Raw genomic sequence first — 20,386 nt, forward strand, 5'->3', positions numbered from 1 at the left:
CGAAGAGATCGGTGACCAAGCTGGACAGCTTGAGTTTGATCCCGAGGACCCATGTGTTGAAAGAATGGAGCTCACTCCGCAAGACGCCCTCTGACATATGCACCAGTGGTATACACACATCTCATCCACAAAACACAAAAGCAAAACCAGTCACAGACAAGGACAGGTGTAAAGGCTTGTCATAGCAAAGAAAAGAAAGAAAGGAAGATGTGGCCCCTGTAAGGACAGGTAAGCCTGGACAAAGGGACCGGATGCCAAGTGTGGGGGAGTGAGCGAGGAAAGCCACAGTTCAGAGAATGGTCTAACTGTTTAAGAGCTTTCCACACCAGAGGGGAAGAGAAAAGGAGGGCGACTGCCTTGAAGATAGATGCTGTGCCCAGTCTCACGTTCCTGTGCCATCTTGTGGTCCCTTACAAAACGAGTCCTCAGGGAAAGCTCTATCACAGCACTGTGAGGGGCAGCCTTGCTCAGCCCACACTGAGAGGCCTGTGAGCTCTAGGGAGACTATCAGCTGGCTCTGGGGAAGCAGGCAGGGGCGGGCACCCAGTGTGCTCAGCTTCAAGTGAAGTTGCAACACTGGGCAGCTGCACATTAACACCTGGTCCCTAATCAATCACATGCTCGTGCATCCCGACGGATGGCTGTTTTGACCGACCCTGGTTATTAGTAAAGACGCATTAGACCATGCGGGAAGTACCTTGTAAATGATAGGGTTTTATGCAATTAATACATACAGGCCAACCAGACCTCACAACTCCCATTCCACAGTGCTTCCTGGGCAGTTATGTGCCTCTCTACCGCTGAGAAGTAGAGTGTCATCCTCACCCAAGGGGAAGAATGGCACGCTCCTAACTCTCAAAGAGACACACTAACGTGGGCTGTTTCTAATAGACCAACTGGTGTTCCCTTGGCTGGTCAGGAGAACTCACCACGCTGGGGCAGCCCCACCACGCTGGCCACCAGGAGCAGCCAATGGCCCGAGGAGGGCTTTGCCACACAATGGAACCACCCAGCAGAACCCAGCTGGCAGAGGCCACAATACTCACTCTGTGCTCAATTCCAACTTTGGTCAGCAGCAGCTGGCCAGTAAGGTTAGCCCCAGTGGCTTACCTTGGAAGGAGGAATAGGCACCAAACCAAATAAAGGGAGGTGCCTTCCAATAAGCATCAAAGCTAACAATTGGCATGGGAGTGAGAAAGAAAAAGAAAGAGTGGCCCATAAAAGGAAGAGACGTTTTAAATAACTGCTTCCCCACGCACTCACAGAATCCACTGCTCCGTACTAGCACACACATTAAAATCCACTGCTGGACTGCGGCACCTCTTACATGAAGTGCCTCCAGCAGCCCCCTGGGGGCGCTGGTGACAAACTGCGGTGAAGCTGCAAGAGCAGGAGTCATAAAGGAGCCCCAGTCTGGCTGGGGCCGGTTTTAGCCAGGTGACCTTACAGCCAGCCCTCAGGAGAGGAGTGACCTTACAACCACTACCCCTGACAGGAGAGATGGGTGGCAGATCCTCTGGGCTCTGCTCACTAGGAATGGCATGTACCCAAGTGCGAGGATGAAATTACTGAGGCAGAGTGGTGGTGAAAACCAGGACTTACAAGTCCAGAGAGTCTTGGGTTCAAATCCCAGCTTTGACACTGGCTAACAAGAACTCAGTAGTTAACTTCTTGTGTCCAGCTGTTTTAACTCATGAGAATAACAGACATTTAAAACCAGAATTATAGGGATTAAACAAAAAAGCCTTAATTTGATATATAATAAAAATCAAACACATTAGTTTCTTTCACGCACTGGGTCCTCACTAATGAGGAAACAGGGAGCACTTGAGGCTCAGGAAATGAGATATCGAGTCTTTGGTTAACACTGTGGCCTGAGAGGTTTGAAGCAGGAGAATGATGGGCAGGCAGAGAGGCAGTTGCTAAGAAGACCCTGTTGGGAGCCACATTTACACCATGTCCATCTTGGGGGAGAGCCAGGCACCCCACAGAAGGGACAGACCTGGGGAACAGCCAGGATCTCAGTCCAACGAGGTCCTCAGGAAACTGATTAACAGTGTTCTTTGATATCTGGGGAGGACAAGACCAAAGGCAAAGGCTTATGTTTATTTAAGAATCAGCATTAGGGCTGATGATGTAGCTTGTTGGTAGAGTACACTTCTAGCATGCATGAAGCTCAGGATTCAGTATACATACAAACATGCGCACACATGCACGTGCACACACACACAGACGTGTACACATGTGCAGGAACTCATACATAAAAACGATCACGGACGGGTACCAACTCTGGCTCAGAGTACATGATCCAGGGCCCCACTATTGGGCAGGCTCCCGAAGGTCCTTCAGCTGTAAGCACTGTGAGATAAATATGCTAGAAAGCCTGGAGCAAGTACCTCTCATCTCTGGTCTGGCCTTCTGCCGTGTTCTTATGCCAGGATTCCAGGGACAGCCCCAAACAGACCCTAAGGGTCTGTTCTCACAAGGCAATGACGGTCTGTGATTTGTACTCATAACTACCTGGAGCACCTTTCCCCATGCCAGCAACATCTTTTAATTTTCATTTCATTTATTTGGTCTACTTCTTCTTTCTCTTTTCCTGGTTTATCTACTTGAGAGACAGATGGGTGAGGACCCTGTGATGGAAGACGTCCTTTTCTGCCCTGCACTGTGTATGACGCCTAAGCGGTCCTTGTCCTTCACGCCTGTGAGGCAGGGGCTGAGAGCGTTACTGCCTCTTCCAACTCTCCCAGCATCGAGTCTCCTGAGTTTGAAGTGGACCGAGGGCTCCAACTGCTTTGAGCCAATGGCACAGCAGCATGGCTTTTAAAGAATTATTTGTAATTGATAACTTTATCTTCATATAAAAGAAACTAATAATATAAACTATCCAGACCCTCACCTTATAAGCACTGGACACTCAATCCTTGGCAGAGCCCGTGCCACACTGACCCAGGCCCATGCCCCTGCTCTCCCAATTAGTTTAAATTTTCTGGATGACTATTATGGTCTGAACACACACACTGCCCTGAACTGTCCAACAGGGCTGAGACCTGGTGTGAGGTACTCAGAATGGGCCTTCCGAGCAGCTCTGTCCCGAGAGGACAGCAGTGATCCAGCCAGGCCCTCTCCACCATGCAGACACTGCTCTCGCCTCTCTAGACAGGACCGCACTCGGACTCACCACACACACGTCTGCTGCTACCTTCACCTTGGGATTCCTGTCTCCAGAAGGACACAGGTGAACATACAAAGGCATGCATGTGATATATTTTAGTCACTCCACATGGTAACTGTCACACAGCTGTTCACTCAGGAACCTCATCCTGTTTCTCACGTCCTGGAGACCATCTCTGCTCTCTGATGCTCAAAGGTCCTGCTGCACTGAGCTGTCTTATCCTCTAAGCTTGACTTCAGGCCTATGGCCAGGACAGAGCATCTACACAGGATTCCCTCCTCCACCTTCTCCGTCCAGAGCAACCTCATCCATCACCAGAGGCCCCAGCAGAGAAGATGCTGTGCTCCGCTCCCTTCTCACTGTCACAGCACTAATGGAAGCGTGTCGCTCTCCCTTTAGGTCCCTGTTCTCAGCAGAAAGCCACTTGGATCATAAACCCTCAGCTGCGCACTCACAAGGCTAACTGCAACACTGCCAACATGGGTAACAAAAAGCAAGAGCTAGTGCCCGCTGTGACAACGCAGCCACATGGTGATGGAAGTGACTTCTGAAGCCTACGGAAGCCCGTCCTGTGTCGTGAAAATAGACAGCAGTAGCATGAATAGTAAGAAGTCAGGAAAACGGGCTAACTGTCCCCAGGACGCATTCAGAACACTGTAAACAACGGAGCAGGGCGGTGCGACCATCTGCACAGGTCCTACACGGCAGCACAGCCCTGCGTGCCAAAGATGTCATAGGAGAGGATAGGTACCTTATTGCAACGTAGGTGAGAGGAAATGAGACTGCTTCTGCAGCCCACCACCCAAAAAGTACCACCATTCACTGACAGAGCTCATGAGTGTCCATCATTAAACATACAGCTGTATGGACCGGTAAGCTTTAATGAAACATGGCAATAACGCTGATCAGAGTTGTCGGACCAGGCATATTACGTGCACAGAAATCACACAAGTAGTCAGACTGACATTAAAATGCCTGCAAGTGCAGTCTAAAGACACAAATTGGCAAGTAAACAGCCCAGAAGCAATTGCTCTATAAATACGAGATCATTTGGATGCTTTGCAGGCTCAATTTCCAACCAGCACCAGAACTAATTTGAAACAAGGTGATGATGGCTGGTATCCTAACCGCAGACAATAAGTTGCTCTTCTACCATTGTCTGATGCTAGTAAGGAAGAGGGGGAGGCAGGGAGGGAGCAGATTTCCAGAAGCACATCTCTATGGCAGTACTGTGAGATAAACTGCAGGCAACCTTAATTCCCTTCTGAACACACTGTGTTGAGAGCGTGTTCTGTTCACAAGCTGCCCCTCAGCCATCTTCATACAACCCCAGGTGCTGGTGCAGTCAGCCCTGACAAAGACTCCAGATGCAATAAACTGCCCACTGAGAGCACTCCTGATAATGTGCTCCACGTGAGATTAACACGGGAGGAGCGTGAGCCAGCAGAAAATTACAAGACAGACAAGCTTCAAATCAGGAGCCAGAAATCAAAAGAAAACTGTTCTGTAGATAGAAACATTCACTTACTACATATCTTTGTGGGGAAATAGCATGTTTTGCAAAGAACCTAGATGCCTAAAATTGGGTCAGTGCAGTGACTAATTTAAGCAATGGTATCACAGTCACCACTGTTTGGCTTCCATTAATGTGGACTACATTGGGCCTTGTGACAGCTCTGAATGGAAATGAAAAGCGTGTCTTTAAAAATGCTGTCATTGTTCTGCCTACTATTTCACAGTGTGGGTGCCCACGAAAACTGTTCACAGGCCAGGCCACCTCCTGTTTGTACCTTGCTCCCCTACACCCCCAGACACTGACAGCTCACTTGTCCAAATCCCCGCTTCCGGATGATGAAAAGTCTCAAATCAGAGAGCACTCTCCTGTGCCCATGCACATCTCCAGCATGTATCCTTCTGTGCTTTCACTCAGGGATATGCATGTACCTACGTGGCTGCTACTCTACACATCTGTGTTTAATTTATTAAAAAGTACTGTGCTATAAATCATTTACTACTATTTGCTATTTTTTCACTCATCATTTTGCATTTAAAAATACTTAAATCAACTTTAATGAGAGACAATTTGCACACAATAAATACATCAGCTGAAGACTGCAGCTTGCAGCAGGGACTGCTACACTTCTGTAGTCCCCACAGTCTCCACAGAGGACACCCCATTGCCCCACGTGCCCCCACACCACCTGTAGACAGCTTTATGCGAGTGGGTCGGACCCAGTAACCCCGGTTCTGCTTTGCCTTTGTTTCATCTGGTTACCAACTAGTCTTACTGAGTTTAAAATAATATAAACCAGCGTAATATTTACAACTGTGGTGGCACAACTGCTCTTGGAGGATGTCTGTCAGCAGCAGCTGGAACCAACGATTTCAATCTTAAAGGGTTGTGTGCTGCTGGTGTCACGTTTGAGAGGTCACAAAACCCCATGGCATCTAGCTTTCTAGTTCTCTCTCGCATACAGAATAAAAGCAGCGTCAATTTTTCTGCACCATATAACTAAGGGTGCCAGTTTCCTTCTTTCTTTGGTTGTTTTCCCTCTCTATGCAACTTACACCAATATTTCTTGAAAAACAGTCCTTCCTCATCAAATTATCTAGGCATCTTTGTTCAGAACCAATCTGCAGTATGCATGTGGGCATCACAGTCACGTAATGGCAGCTTTACAATGAGTGTTAAAGCACCAAGCCTTTCTTTCCCAAACTGTCCTGACTATACTCTCTGTGCTTCCCTAAGTTTTAAAGTCAAGATTTTTGGACTGGGATAGCACTCAGTCTATAGTTAAAGTTGAAAAGAACTAACATTTAAAATTATCAAATCTTGGCTAGATGTGGTAAGAACGTATTTGCAATCTCAACACTTGGGAGGCTGAGGCAGGAGGATGGCCACTAACTTCAGATCAGCCTAAGCCAAAGAGTGTGGACCTGTCTCATACAAACATAAATGCACAAAGCTGGGTCTCCACCTTTATCGCATCACTTTTTGCCTCATCAATAATCTCTGTGATGTTTAGCTTTGTGAGCTTAGCTCTTCATGCATTTTGTTATATGCATTCCCGTGTACCTTAGAATGTTAATGGAAACTAGGTAGTGGTTAGAAAAAAAAATAGAATATACAAATGTATCTCTGACTCCAACTGATCAGGGAGTTATTCTCCCAGGTCCTGGGGCCCTGCTATGGTAGACTGTTAGCTCCAGGGCTCCCAGTGTCTTCCCACATGTGTAACTGTGCTGCCTGTAAATACCACTCTAATTCCTTTTTTGGTAACATGTGTGACTACTCCCACCCATGCCTTCCTGCAGTGTTTGTCCTCCCAGTGTGGTGCTGAACAGGAAGTAATGATGAGCCTCCCTGGGTTCAGGGTTCAGAGACAATGTTCAGCCTGCCTTACAACCCAGTCCAAAGCCAGCAGCAGTGTTCCCCATCTTCATGGTATGCTGACGAGTTCTGCCAGGGGTGGTCCAGCTGCGCCATGTGTATTCATAGCAGCTATGAGTGTCCTTCATTATGCTACACCCCCTGCTTTCTCGAGATGAACCACTTGTGCGATCTCCACTTCATCCTTCCTGTGCATCCTCACTGCGACTAAGTCTGCCACCCCACCTCATAGTCCCTGTCTGGTTCTGACACCATGCATCTTCTATTTTTTGGCGTCTGTAGGAGGACTGGCACTCTTTTCCTGAATGGTGACAGAACTCACTGTACCCTCCTCTGACCCTTTTCTTTTTCAGTCTTCAATTCTGGACTAAAGGCTCGAGCTGCACCTCGTCATTTGTGTGCTCTCACTGAAAGTCATCCTGAGGACTGATTATCCTGGAAGTATTTTCAAGTTGCATGCCTGATGGCACATTGCTGTAATCTCAGCATGCAGGAGGCTAAGGCAGGATAGCAAGTTCCAGGCTAGACCAAGGCACAGAGATGTTCCATCTCAACATCAACAACAATAAACTAAAAATAAATAAGAAAGTAATTTCTTCTTTAACTCCAAAACTTCTCTTTCCAGGTATTTTTTGGCATTAACTTTTTAAACTAGGGTTTCAGATACGGAATGAGAACCATCACCACAGGGTATGTCTCTCCCTTTCATTACTGAGTTCCAATTACACTGTGTGGTCAGAGAGCAAAGAAAACACGAAGGAGAGCCTCTGGGTTTACTGATGTCTCTTTCACAGTCTAAGAGATGATTTTATGAATGGCCCATCCATGCTTGAAAATAATGTATACTCTTTGTTGGGCAGACAGTTGTATGTGCAGCTACGGATCTGAGTGATTAACTCAATTATTAAAATCCTCCTTTCTGCTGCAATTTTCTATCTATTTGGAGTGTTCTGAACTTGCTCCTGGCTTAGATGTCAAGGTCCCACTGTCAAGACAATTGAACCCTCACGCCTCCTTGCTCCTTTTCCACAGTGAAGTATTTTGTTTTGCTTCCTTCCATGACACTTTGGATCCTGCTAGCTGCTGTTTGTCTTCTCAGTCCTTTGATTTCCAGTCTTTGCGTTTTCTGTCTTGATGAGTCTTGTGGCTTGGCTGCACCCTCATGACTTGGTCCCATAAAGACCAACTGCCACTCACGTTGGCTCTTGTCTCAGAGCTCACTGAGAGAAAACCTGAGTAGGTTTTCTAGGGGCCACTCTTTGTTGTTTGTTTGCTCCTTTCTGCATCCTGCTGCACACTCAGCTACACGCCTCAGAGCTGCTCACCTCTAGCATGGTTAGATACATCTGGTTTCTTTGGTGGGGATCTTCACAACCCACGTCTTTCTTTCTTCTTGCCTTTCCCTTTTACAGAGCCATGGCTACAATGGCAGCTCACCTCCCTGCTCTCCTGTCTTCTGAGTAATTCACACCCATCACACTTCTCTCTCTGAGCCACCCAGCAAGGCAACTCCATGAACCAAGGTGAGGGGGGAATGGCCGCACAGTTACACGCCTGTCAGCCTGCCCTTGACCCCGCCCTGAAGACCCTCACTCTCTCTGCATCTCCACCTTGTCCCCAGCTCTAGACTCCACCAGCTTTACTGTCCCTATGGCACCTGCAGTCAGGCTCACCGGAGCGTCAGCGATCCAGGCCACTCTGTGTAATTTAATTCTTTTTCTTACACCAAAGGCAGATCTTCCCTAGCACTTTGCTCTCATCAAAGTGTGTTATTTTCATTCTTACTGGATGCAAGTGGAGACTGGGGTGCTAAGGGCATGGCTGAGTGTGAGAGAAACATTCTCTGCGTGGGCATGTGAAAAAATCTGCAGAGTTTAGGTAGCACAAGGCCACTTGAAAGCCAGCTGGAATCTGTGTAGGACCAGAAGAGATCTGGTTTGCATATGGTGAAGCCAATTCTTCACAGGAAGACTGCAGGTCACATTCCTCAGGACCAAGGTCAAAGGATAAGTATAATCTTGCTAGGACAGTCAAATAAACTGGGTTATGTTGTACTTTTGTTTTTCTTTGATTTTTTGAAATAGGATCTCACCATATAGACATAAGCTGGCCTCAACCTCAGCAATCCTTTTGCTTCTTAGTCTCTGGCATGCAAGGATTATTTTTTTTCCCTTTTTTTCAAAGAAAAGGCTGGAGAGATGGCTCGCTCAGTGAAGAGAACATACACTGCTCTTCCAGAGATCTGAGTTCAGTCTCAGCAGTCATGGCACATGGCTCACACACACACACACACACACACACACACACACACACACACACACACACCCCACAGTCTTAGTTAATTCTCAGTTGCTATGACTGAAGCACCATGACCAAGGCAACTTATAGAAAATTGGGGCTCAGGTTCCAGAATCCATGACCATCCTGAGAGAGCATGGCAGAAGCAGGCAAGCATGGCACTGGAGCGGTAGCTAAGATCTCACATACATATTCACAACTGCATTGCAAAGAGAGCTAACTGAGAATGTGCTGGGCTTTCGAAACCTAAGAACCCTGTAGTAAGGAGGTCACATGTTGGTTCCCAGTACCTGGCTATCTTAGACCCGAAATAATCACACAGAAACCATAGTATTTAAATCACTGCTTGGCCCACTAGCTCTAGCTTCTTACTGGCTAACTCTTACATATTAATTTAACCCATTTCTATCAATCTGTGCATCACCATGAGGACATGGCCTACCAGCAAAGTTTCAGTGCAGCTGTCTCCAGAGGCAGCAGCTTCATGACTTCCCTCTAACTCCACCCTCTTTTTCCCAGCATACAGCCTAGATTTTCCCACCTAGCTAAGTTCTGCCCTCTTATAGGTCCAAAGCAGTTTCTTTATTCATTAGTGGAAATCATAGCATACAGAGGGAAATTCTACATCACAGCCCCAGTGACACACCTCCTCCAACAAGGCCATGCCTTCCACTCCTTCCCACACGGTTTCATCAGCTGTGAATGAAGCAAGCAAACACATGGGGCTACAGTGGGCATTCTCCTTCAGACACCACAGAGCCCGAACACGGACAGCACTTAATGGGGACACAGGAAGTCTGCCCTCTAGCAAAGCTGCGCAATTTCAGAAGATTTCTCAGAGGACAGATGGTCTACTACTATCAAAGCTACAAATATTGTGTTTGTAGAAGCAACTCCTACAGATTCTGGGCATCGTCTTCGAGAAACAACAAAAAGTGCCACTTCAGTGTCCGAGGGACACGCGATGGCCAAGCACTCACGCCTTCCTTACACAGCACACGCTGGGCTGTGCCGGGCTGGGGAGAGGAGAGCACAGCTGGCCATGCTGCAGCATCGTCAACACTGCATGGCTAGCACCTCGCTCCAGAAAGTCAGCGGCTTCACTGGGAGGAAGGAACTCTTGACCTCACTCCGACTACAAACAAAGCTGCCATTTCCACTAACCGACAGAGAATTGCATGCTGCGTGGTGTAGTCGGCATCCATCTTCCGCACAGCTTGTCTCAGAGAAAACAGACTATCTTGGTGTTAGAACTTCCAGCAGCACAGAAACATGTCCATAATATATTTAAAATGGTATTATGCTGCTCAATCAAAGAAACAGAAAACAGCCAAAGGAAAAAAAAGCATGTACTTTGGATTCTTATACTATACTGATGTATATGGGAAGGGGGTGAGGCACTTACAGAGAAAATTACAATCGTTCACTTAAGAATTACCAAAAATCAGCTCTGAAAATAAGACTGAGGCAAAAAAGAAAATAAAAAACCAGAACATCTTCCAACAAGTGCTTCTTTATCAAATAAGGCTCATCAACAGACCGCCGACAGATGCAAGCATGCTCTGCACATACGAAGCTCAGCGCCATCCATGCTGCTTATCAGGCACATTCTTTAGCGACCTCCCTTATATAATGAAGACAGCAGCTTTCAATATAATCGTGGGAGCAAGGTGTGTGGGGGGACGACAATGACACGGGGCGGGGGGGCAGAAGGTCCTGGTCTCTCTCTCCTAGGTTGTGTACATCACGGATGATATGGCTATCATTTTTAGCCAGCTTCTGGTTTTGTGTTTCTGCAGCAGAAACTGGCAAACTACGGCTTACAGATCAAACCTGGCCCAGTGATTATTTCTGTACATACTGTTTTACCTAAGTGCAGCCGTGTCTGTATCCTGTCCCTGGATCCTTCATGCTGCCACAACAACAGAGCTGGAGCTTCCGACCTAAGCACCAGGCCTATTCCACACCTATCCTCTCTGATACCGTATGAGAACAACTCTGAATTGGCTTACTGTTATCTTCATAACTCTGGGGTGAAGGACCAGTTTTTGAGGTTCAGCACAGAAACAAAGACTGAGAGTCAATAAGCCCCAAAGCTGACATTTGCAGTCCTTTGAAGATAAAATCTTGGTCATTCCCTCCCATTTTTCACTTTTCATTAATTCATTGCTTCTAGCTACCTGCAAGCTCACTTACCTCCTCCCTCATGTAAGTTACACTTGCATTTTGCTAATTCTGCCTCTTTCAACACAGCTAGGTTTGAGGGATGATATGCTCCGTGGGTATCTAGTTCAGTCATGTGAGGCTATGCCACTAGGTGCGAAAGCAGGCCTAGATTTGGGCACACAGTTGCTGGACCTCTTTCCAGGAAAGGCAGTGCCCCTCACAGGCATGAGAAGGAAGCCTGGACTTTGTGTGAAGACAAGGCAGCGAGACCACTCTCCTCCTGCATCCTTGGGCTAGCCAGATGGGTCTTCCCAGGGCTGACCACACTGCTACCACAGTCCCAGGTCTACACGTCTCTACAGTTCCTGAGTCTGTGAGTCTGGACTGGTACTAAAGACGCGTAGGGTAGTGTGGAGAGTTGGACACACCCCACTTGTTGAGTGCACAAGCAGCCACGGTGTTCTCAAGTGCAGGCTGGGTCTGGTACACCACATACATTTCCTTGGCGTATTCCCCAGGACCCAGATTCAGAGAAGTGTGGTGGTAAAGGGGCCTCTTTTCACTGCTAAGAATGAACTCAGGTACTATACTTCAAACAAGAACTGCAGTAACTTCTTTCATAGAGACCTTCCTCCTCCCTAATAAATGGACCTTGCTGGTGAGTCCAACCTTGGTGCTACCTCTGGCTATTCCCCTTAGTGAATACAGATGTGCACAGGGTGCTCTTGGACACCACAAGGCAGCAAACTGCACGTTACCAGACCCAAGGGAAAGGGCTCCATCTGCCTTCAGACTACATCTAGGCAAACACCCAGGTGCTGAGATATCAAAACACTGGGCACATTGCTGTGACCAGGACAACGCCTTGGGTCCCTGGGATGGGGATCCAAACTATAGACCACTTACCAGCGCAGAGCAATCTTGATTGGAGTGGTGAGGCAGGATGTGAACAGGTCAGCTGGGAGGTCAGGGATCATGGGCAGGAGTTCGTGTGCCTCACAGGCTGCCAGCTGGATGCAGTTTTTCATTGACGGAGGCAAGGGCATCTGGGCAAGTGGATGGTTTGGGTTAATTGCAGCTACCTACAGGAGAACACAGAAAGACAATGGTTTAGCTGACATTTCTGGGAAGAACGCTGGGCATCAAAAAGGAAAACAAAGCACCAAGTGGAACCTTGACAAACCCTCCACACCCCTGATGATGTCAGTGTTCACTGGCCAGTCTTTCATGCTGGCCTGTTTAGGTTGAACATTCAGTCCCTAATTTATCATGATATTACTTTGGAGGGTTTAATGACATAGAAGATGATAGAGATGGAAGGAAGGATGCAGAGTGTGTGCACAGTAAGGCAGGTTAGAGTGATGGTTTTCTATGTACACCCGGTTTCTCTATGTTCTACAAACAAATGTGTACTTATTTTATAAAGGAGATAAAAGGTTTGGATAGGTTTAAGCATGGCCCCTTTAAGGCAGAGAAAGTATGACATGTTTGGTTTGGTATTTCCCTCAGTGACATCTGGTGAGGTGAAAGCCCTGGACCAAAGTCATACTGCATGGAAGCTGAGATGGGAGACTCAAAAAAAAAAAAAAATTACTGCACAGTTCAATAACGTACATATCTCTTTTCTGACTTAAAAACAAGTCAAAAAAGTGTTCACATTTATTTGTATGAGGTGGCATCTTGCTCTGTATCCCAGACTAGTCCTAACTCTTCCTGCTTTGTGCTCCAGAACGCTAGGGTTGCACACAGGGATGAGGCTCCATGTTCAGTTGACAAAGTGAAAACCTCTTAATAAATAATTTAGTGCATTCAAACATTGGCAAGTGACAGGACTGGCTGCTATATGACCTACTCACACTGCCACAGAGAACTCTGTGCTTGCTGTGCCACCAAAGCAGCAGGAGCCAGGACACACTAGATGCAACTACGTCTCGTGTGCACTGTGTTGTCACACACATGTGGTGCATCCGTGTGACAGCATCTGATCTGTCAGGCTCTGCTGTCATTTCAGAAGTAATGAGATCCCTAATTCCCACGTTTGGCCAGTACGGCCTGTAAATGTGACATGGGGATTGCATGTGCGCAGTGCTCTGCCTGCTCCTGACGACAGTGCGAGCGGAACATGAAGAACAATTTTGCTTCCCACAGTGCCCAGCTAGAGAAGCAGAGCAGCTGTGAGCAATGGCTGCCCTCAAGCAAGAGTGTGATGCAGACGATGATGGCTGCTCAGAGGCGTGTGGCCCTGAGGAAGAGAAATCCCTGGAGCCCCAGAGCCATTCGTCACACTGCAAAGGCAGCTCCAAGGAGAGAGACCAGGGAGCAGAAGGGGAGGCAGGCTACTGGCATCTGCCTTCTCATTAGAGGGCCTGCATGACACACAGGCACCTAGATAACAGGAAACCCAGACAACACAGACTACACAGGCTCAGCAGCTCGCGCCAGCGCTCTGTGGGCTGACTTGGCCATATGAAAAGCTATCTACTGAGTCCCAATTAACCCAGCCCATCTTGGTTCGGGATCTAGCGAAACAGTTCTGACTCAAAGGCGGTGAACTTTAATGCCCAAAAGACCCTTCTCTCTGATGCAGACTTTTTTATTTATAAGGTCATTTGAGAACAAGGGTCATTCCACCTCCTGTGCTTCTAGGTTGTTACTTAATCATCTCCTTAGTTTGTATCTAAATCCCATGAGACAAGACACCATGACTTTTTGTAAAGACGGGGGCAATCCTGCTGGGCACTGAGGAGGGTGGGATGAGTCAGAGAAGTGCCATTCTGGGCCTCACAGCCACCCTCCCTCCTCACTGAGGACCCCCCCCAGAGGCGTGCCGCTCTCCACTTCTCAATGCTCTCTGACAGGCACTGCTCATAGGAGCTAAGTTCTGCCTCCATTTGTAAACAATGCCAGCAATTACGAAACATCTGACTGTAACCTTATCACTCAAGAGGCTGAGTGAGGCAGGAAGACCACTTTGAGTTTAAGGTCAGCCTGAATTATACACTGATTGTGGCTATCTACCTGCCTGGGTCTGGTTTTAGGACTTTTCTTGGCCCGTTGCTTCTTTCAGACAAGTGGTTCTCAACTTTCCTAATGCTGACGCCCTTTAATCCAGTTTCTCATGCTGTGGTGGCCCCTCCCCCCACAATAAAATTATTTCATTGCTACTTCCCAACTGTATTTTTGCTCCTGCTACGAATCACAATGTAAATATCTGACATGCAGCCCCTGTGAGCACTGCTCGAGACCCTCAAGTCCAGCAGAGGCACCTGATGCCAGGGTTCCAAGCAGCAGCCTCTGTGCCTTTTCAATCAGATCCGCACAGCTGCTAGCCCCTGGACATACAAAGTTAACATCTCATCGTCCATAACATCATCGGTGGCATCTTCAATTCCTCCAATGATGAGTATCAAAAGCACATTTTACCAATAAGCCTCTGCACTATAGAAACATTAAGCCCAAAGCCAAAATTCAGACACTTGTATACACAACTGTAAAATAATGTAAGTCATTTAATAAAAACATCAGTTTCTAGGTAAGTAAGTGATAAATTCTATAAAATATGTCACCTTAAATACTTTATATTCTGCACTACTGGGACCAAGCCCAGGTATCACAAATGCTAGGCAAGCACTCTGTGGCTGAGCTCTATCCCAGCCGCATGGGAACTAAACATACAGTTCAGAATCCAATGGCTTGAATAAGATTACCGGGGTTTTCTTAAGACAGAGAGAAGGGAGGCAAGGCCATGTGTAAAACAGGGTTCTGGATTCTGGCTGTATGAGCTAAAACAGACGGGTAAAGTCATAGCTCTGCACAAGAAACTGGTTTCCAGGTCTGTCACATCCGCCCTGCTCTACAGAGCGATGGGCTGGACAGATCTGCTCATGCAGGGTCAGGTGAGGGCCCTGGAGCCTGCAGAGGCAGCAGATTGACTGCAGCCTCATGGACGGGCACTTGGGAGCAGGCGGAGCTGCAAGTGCTCTCCAATGCCCAGTCTGGAAGAAAGGCACTGGGAGCAGGCAGAGAAGATGACCTCTGCACCTGGGTAGGATCCAGGATGGCGACAGAGGCAAGGGCGAGTCCTGCAGTGTGGATCAAAGCCTTAGGGACATCTATCTGGAGCTACTGGCAGACTGGTATTGTTTTAGTAAGCACTGCTAAGTACCAACAGTCAGGGACACACGAGGGCAGCCAACAGATGCAACAGATGATGAAAATGAGAACCACTCTAGGACAGTGACCCACAGTCTAAAGTCACTTCTCACTTTTCTTTTTCAAGAAAGAAAGAAAGAAGAAAGACTATAGTGATATTTTATTTGTGTTTTAATAAATAAAGCTTGCCCAAAGATCACAGTGCAAAGCTAGCCACACTAGTCAGCCATACAGGCCAGGCCGTGGTAGCACACACATTTAATCCCAGCAGTCACACTAGTCAGCTATACAGGCCGGGCGATGTGGTGCGCGCCTTTAATCCAGCACTAGAGAGGAATATAGACGGGAGGAGACAGGAGCTCAGGGCTCAGTCTGCAGTCTGAGGGCTGGTGGAGATACTGTAGTCTGCAGTCACGTTGAGGACATGATCACCCCTTTGTTTGTCTGAGTCTTGGTAGAGGTAAGAACTCTCTAGCCCCTTGGCTGCTTTGCTTTTCTGATATCCAGTTTAAACCCCAATATCTGTCTCTGGGTTTTTATCATTTGTGCTACAAAAGCCCTTGTGGGAAGCTGGTCTATGAGCAAGAGAAGGCCCGGGCTTGGGCACAGGTGAACCACCTTTAGAAGACAGTAAGCGAGCCTCAGATGCATTCTGTCAACCCAGCACCCGTGAGCTGCACTGAACACACACAACAGTTCTGCCTCGGGGATAACTAGACTCAGTGGCATTTTTCTAACAGACATTTAAAATTTAAGACAAAGGATTTAACCAATGACTAATCCTTTCAGATTTGCTAATATAGGAATAAAAATCCATTTGCACATGTGAGTTTCTTCCCATACATTATCTTAGCTTTAATTTTTATCTAAGATATTGGTCCTTTAATGGAAATAATATTCAGAAGGCAGCATGCATAGCAGGCTCATTGCTGGGCAGCCAGGCATGGTACGAATGATCCAGACGGCACCAGAGCTCCTGAAGGACTACGAGAGCAGCACCTCTGCCGGGGTTTCTCCTGGACAACCAGGAGGCAAATGCTCCAGAACAACCTTAGGATGAATTCAGTCAGCCAGCTCCAAAGCAGACACCTGCTCCAGCTCCAGAGCAAGGCCAGGAGCCTCCCAGGTCAGGCACCAATCTTCAGGGCAGCACCCACATTTCTTGCTGTTAAAATAACCATTGAAGTAGAGTGGTTTTGCCCTTTCCCACACATGGAGTGACAACTTTACAATAAGATGAGACACCGATGAGTTCCAGAGTCCCAAGAGGTCCTTTCTGAATAGTTCTACCTAAACACAACCTTTATTCTCTATTTGGCACTGCATCACACTGGAGAGTCTGCAGCTCAGAGGGAGCTGAGTGGAGCTACGCTACTTGCCCAGCCTTGTTAGTGTTCATGTCTAACAGGTGACACACTGTATCAAAGAGCAGAAGTAGAATTTCCGTACACAAGTCACAGCAATGTGTGCATCCAATCGCCAATAACAACTTAACCAAGTGGTTTGAATCCACCAGGAACTGTGAAATTGTGGCCAAGGGAGCAGAAGAGCAACTTCTGCAGGATAATAACGCAGTGATGCCCTTCAAGGGCTCCTAGAGTCTTGCTCTGCAACAGTTTCTCACAATTATTCTGAGTTTACCTCAATGAACAGTCCATTATTTTAAAGCCACTTAGCTGCTGGTAATTTTGGCTTCTAAATGCTCTCAAATCATTCTACAACTCAATGAACATGTTAATTAGAAATGATAAGCAAATTCCACTCCCAATCATGCCGGGATTGAATCAACAACTAAAGAGAAGGAAACGTGCAAGGCTCTATAGCCAAGGGAATATGAAGACAGACACTGAGGGGCGACTTAACACCCACTCCACCCTGAGCTGACCAGTTGCTGGAGGCCAGACCCAGCGTCGTATTCCCGAGGAGGGAGGTGTCCAGCCTTATCTCACTGCACAGAGGCACTCAGTAGCAGAGGGTCTCTTCTGTGTGAGCTCCAGCATAGCATCCACAATCACAAATGTCTCCTCCATAGAGCTGGGGGCTCCTGGAGGCCACAGCACAGAGCAGGCTCCAGAAGACGGACTGGCCCTCTGGACAATGACATGGTGATCCGAAATGTCCTGGTGACTTATTCTAGGTCTCGTGCTGTCTAGGAATCCTAGATTCTCCTCACACAGGCAACTTCTACACTCCAAGTTTAGGGTAGTCATCATTTTTCTGCCATGGTCTTTCTTGGAACTCACAGCTTCTTCATCTGTCTTCCTACAGATGAAGTGAGCCCACTTCACCTCTAAGAAGAGGTGAGCCCACAGTCACCTCTAAGCACAGTATGTTCCCGTGTATTCTGGATTAACCCATGTGGCTCTTCCATCCCTGTCAGCTGGCGGCAGAGGCCATCTCTCTTTGGCAAGGTGCTGTATACCTTGTGCAGCAGTACGGCCTCCGGTTTAGCCTGAAATGAATATCTAATAAAGATTTGGATGCTTGCTGCCCATCATCACTTGCAGCCCTTCTGAGTTATCAGTATGAGCTGACTCGTTGGAGTCCTGGCTTCCGTCAGAGAGTGACAGGAGCTCAGTGAGTGGGGGACACAGTGGCAGCTGAAGAGCTGAAGGCTGGTGCTCTCCCCGTCCTCAAAGGACAGTCTCACCAGCCAGCCCTGATGAGCGCGCACTCTCTCTCCACCTGCGACGACAAGCATGGCCTCGGGCGGCAGAGCTGCAGCACCACAGGAAGTGTCTGCACATGTGTGTGCACTGGTGCATCATGGGTGTACCACATCCGTGCTTAAATGTGTATGTGTGTACACCCCTTCCCTCTATGGTGGTCTGGACTCTTTTTACCTTCTTCCAGGGGCAGGTGACACCTTTCCCTTTCCAGTGACCACTGTCCATACTCTCTCCCCATGTTCGGGCAGATGTTCCCTCTCAAACCAACTTGAGGACCACCCTCACAAACAACATCTCCATTCCCCCTTCTTGCTGCTGGGTTATTCCATCAGCACAAACACATGCTTCAAGGATGCACACTTATAACAAATTTTTAAAAATCTAAATAACAAAAATAAAGAAAGAAACAAACAAACAAAAAACCAGCAAAGAAAAAGAGCCCACTCTCCATAGCCCACACCACCCGATGCGTCCCTGTTTTCCTCTGCTCCCTGAACATTCACAGGCATGGCTCCGAATTTCCCACTCCCCCTGCTTGTACTGAAATGCCCTTGCTAAGCTCCTAGTGCCCAAGAATAGGCTGGAAGATCTCCCGTCAGCCCTTATCTCCCATGGTCTCTTACAGCAAGCCATCAATCAGCAGATCATCCCTATTTCCAGGAAATATATTTTTCCCACCTGACTTTCAAATATTGGTTTTCTTGCCACTCCCAAGCCCTCTCATATTTGTGGGCTGACACTGCACAGAACTTCATGGGGCCGTGGCCTCGCTTCTCCAGCTTCACACACTCGGTGGCTTTGGCTATGGTGATTCAGGGACCTTCCTACACTTTACAGAGCCAGGTGAGTTCCCCCCCTCCCAATATACTGTGAACTCTTGCTCACACACTCACATCTCTATGCAAACTCCAATACCACAGTATATGAGCTCAAAGCAAGGTTGTGTTCTTCTAACTTGCCCAACAAGCTCACCTTCACACCCTGCTGGACTGTACTGGAAAGCACTCTCTCACTGGGAAATCCCCCCAGCTCTCACCTTTAATTCTTTTTATTCCTTATATCGTACACCTAATTCATAAGCAAACTGGTCTTACTTCAAGAATGTGACCTCCTTCTGCTGTTAATCACTTCAAGCCATGGCCACCTGGACTTATGCCGCCGACAGCCCTGCTCAGCACCTGGACAGACCACACACAGCCGCTTGAGTGATATTTTCTTGATTAGCCAGCACTTTTCAGCCGAAGGCCAACCACAGGTGCTGTGCTGGACAACACTGTTCTCTGCTCCTAGCCCTCAGGAGTCCTCTCCTGAGAATCTATGATCCAAGGGTCCTGCACTGTGCCTCTGTGCAGTAGCTGAGTGTCAAGCAGGATACAGACGAGGTCTCTAGGGAGCAACTCCCACCCTTGGACACACAGCAATAGCTACGTTTGTCTCTTCCCTCACAGATATGAGAAACAGTAAGATCACCACAATCTAATACAGAATGATCAAAATGGACCAAAAGAGAATAATTATCCTAGGGGAGACAGAAAACTTAGAAACATACTTGGTATCCTGTTAAAAATCCACAGATTACAGTGTTTATAAATTAAAAAAAATAAAGACAGCACATAAGAGACACTGGTTCGTTTCCCTGCTGCCTACGAACGATACGCCACGGTAGCAGAAAAAGATGGGGGACATGGAAAGCTGACCTGCTGGACAGAGACAGGCACGGCCTGAGTGTCCACAGTCCCGATCCCACAACCCAAACCACCAAACCCTTTGCTGAAGCCACGACTGTCACACGCCGCTTGCCCACAGGACACAGCCAACAAGAAACTCATTTTAACAGGTATCCTAAGGATGACTCCATGGCACTCAAAGTGACCACCACCTGTCATGCCAGCAGTCAGGGCACTGAGGCGGTCAGATCGCCACGGGTGAGAGGCCATCCTGGGCTAACCCATGTGAAAAAGAAAAAACTCTCAGGTCGCATGGAAGACCATCACATTAACTGTGGACATGCCAACTGCCTGTGTCCCAGGCTCCACACTAGCCACACTGCAGCCTCATCTACAGCTTTAGCAAAGGAGCCTTCAATTTTAAAGCAGAAATTTCTCAGTCTGTAGGATATATACTCTGAGAAAAACTTATCATTATGACATACAAATATTTTTGTCAGAATTTCTAACTATAGTGACCAGCATATGAGAACAAACACTTCTTTTCACATCTAGGATGTCCAAGTGGAAAGCAAAGAAGATAGGTCATCCACACCCAGTGTTGCTGCAGGATTAGACCTCACAACACGGTCAGACGAGAGCACAGCACACAGAAAAAAGCCCTGCACTGTGTCAACAGCAGAGGAGAAAAGCCCCAGAGCTGGGGCTGACCTCAGACAAGGCTCCTCCTCCAACAAGAGAGTGCTTCTCTTCATCCTCACCTCTGACCAAGTCCACACAGAGCTGTGCATGTGCATGTGCATGTGCATGTGCCTCCTGGGACAAAGCTGTGTGTGGTGTCTCTGCCCCTACAGCTCTGACAGAT

At 47.6% G+C, this 20,386-nt stretch overlaps 1 protein-coding gene across 2 annotated transcripts in view; it reads right to left on the reverse strand.

Moving 5' to 3' along the window:
- Rptor (regulatory associated protein of MTOR complex 1) overlaps positions 1 to 20,386 on the reverse strand; it is a 300,137-nt gene that overhangs the window by 130,242 nt on the left and 149,509 nt on the right. For both annotated transcript variants that reach the window (XM_048429258.3, XM_048429259.3), the window contains exon 6: positions 11,940 to 12,115. In XM_048429258.3, coding sequence (XP_048285215.1) covers positions 11,940 to 12,115 — 176 coding nt within the window. The remainder of the gene's footprint in view (positions 1 to 11,939; positions 12,116 to 20,386) is intronic.

Source organism: Myodes glareolus, chromosome 9 (assembly GCF_982192425.1).
Source record: "Myodes glareolus chromosome 9, mMyoGla1.1, whole genome shotgun sequence".
Lineage (NCBI taxonomy): Eukaryota > Metazoa > Chordata > Mammalia > Rodentia > Cricetidae > Myodes > Myodes glareolus.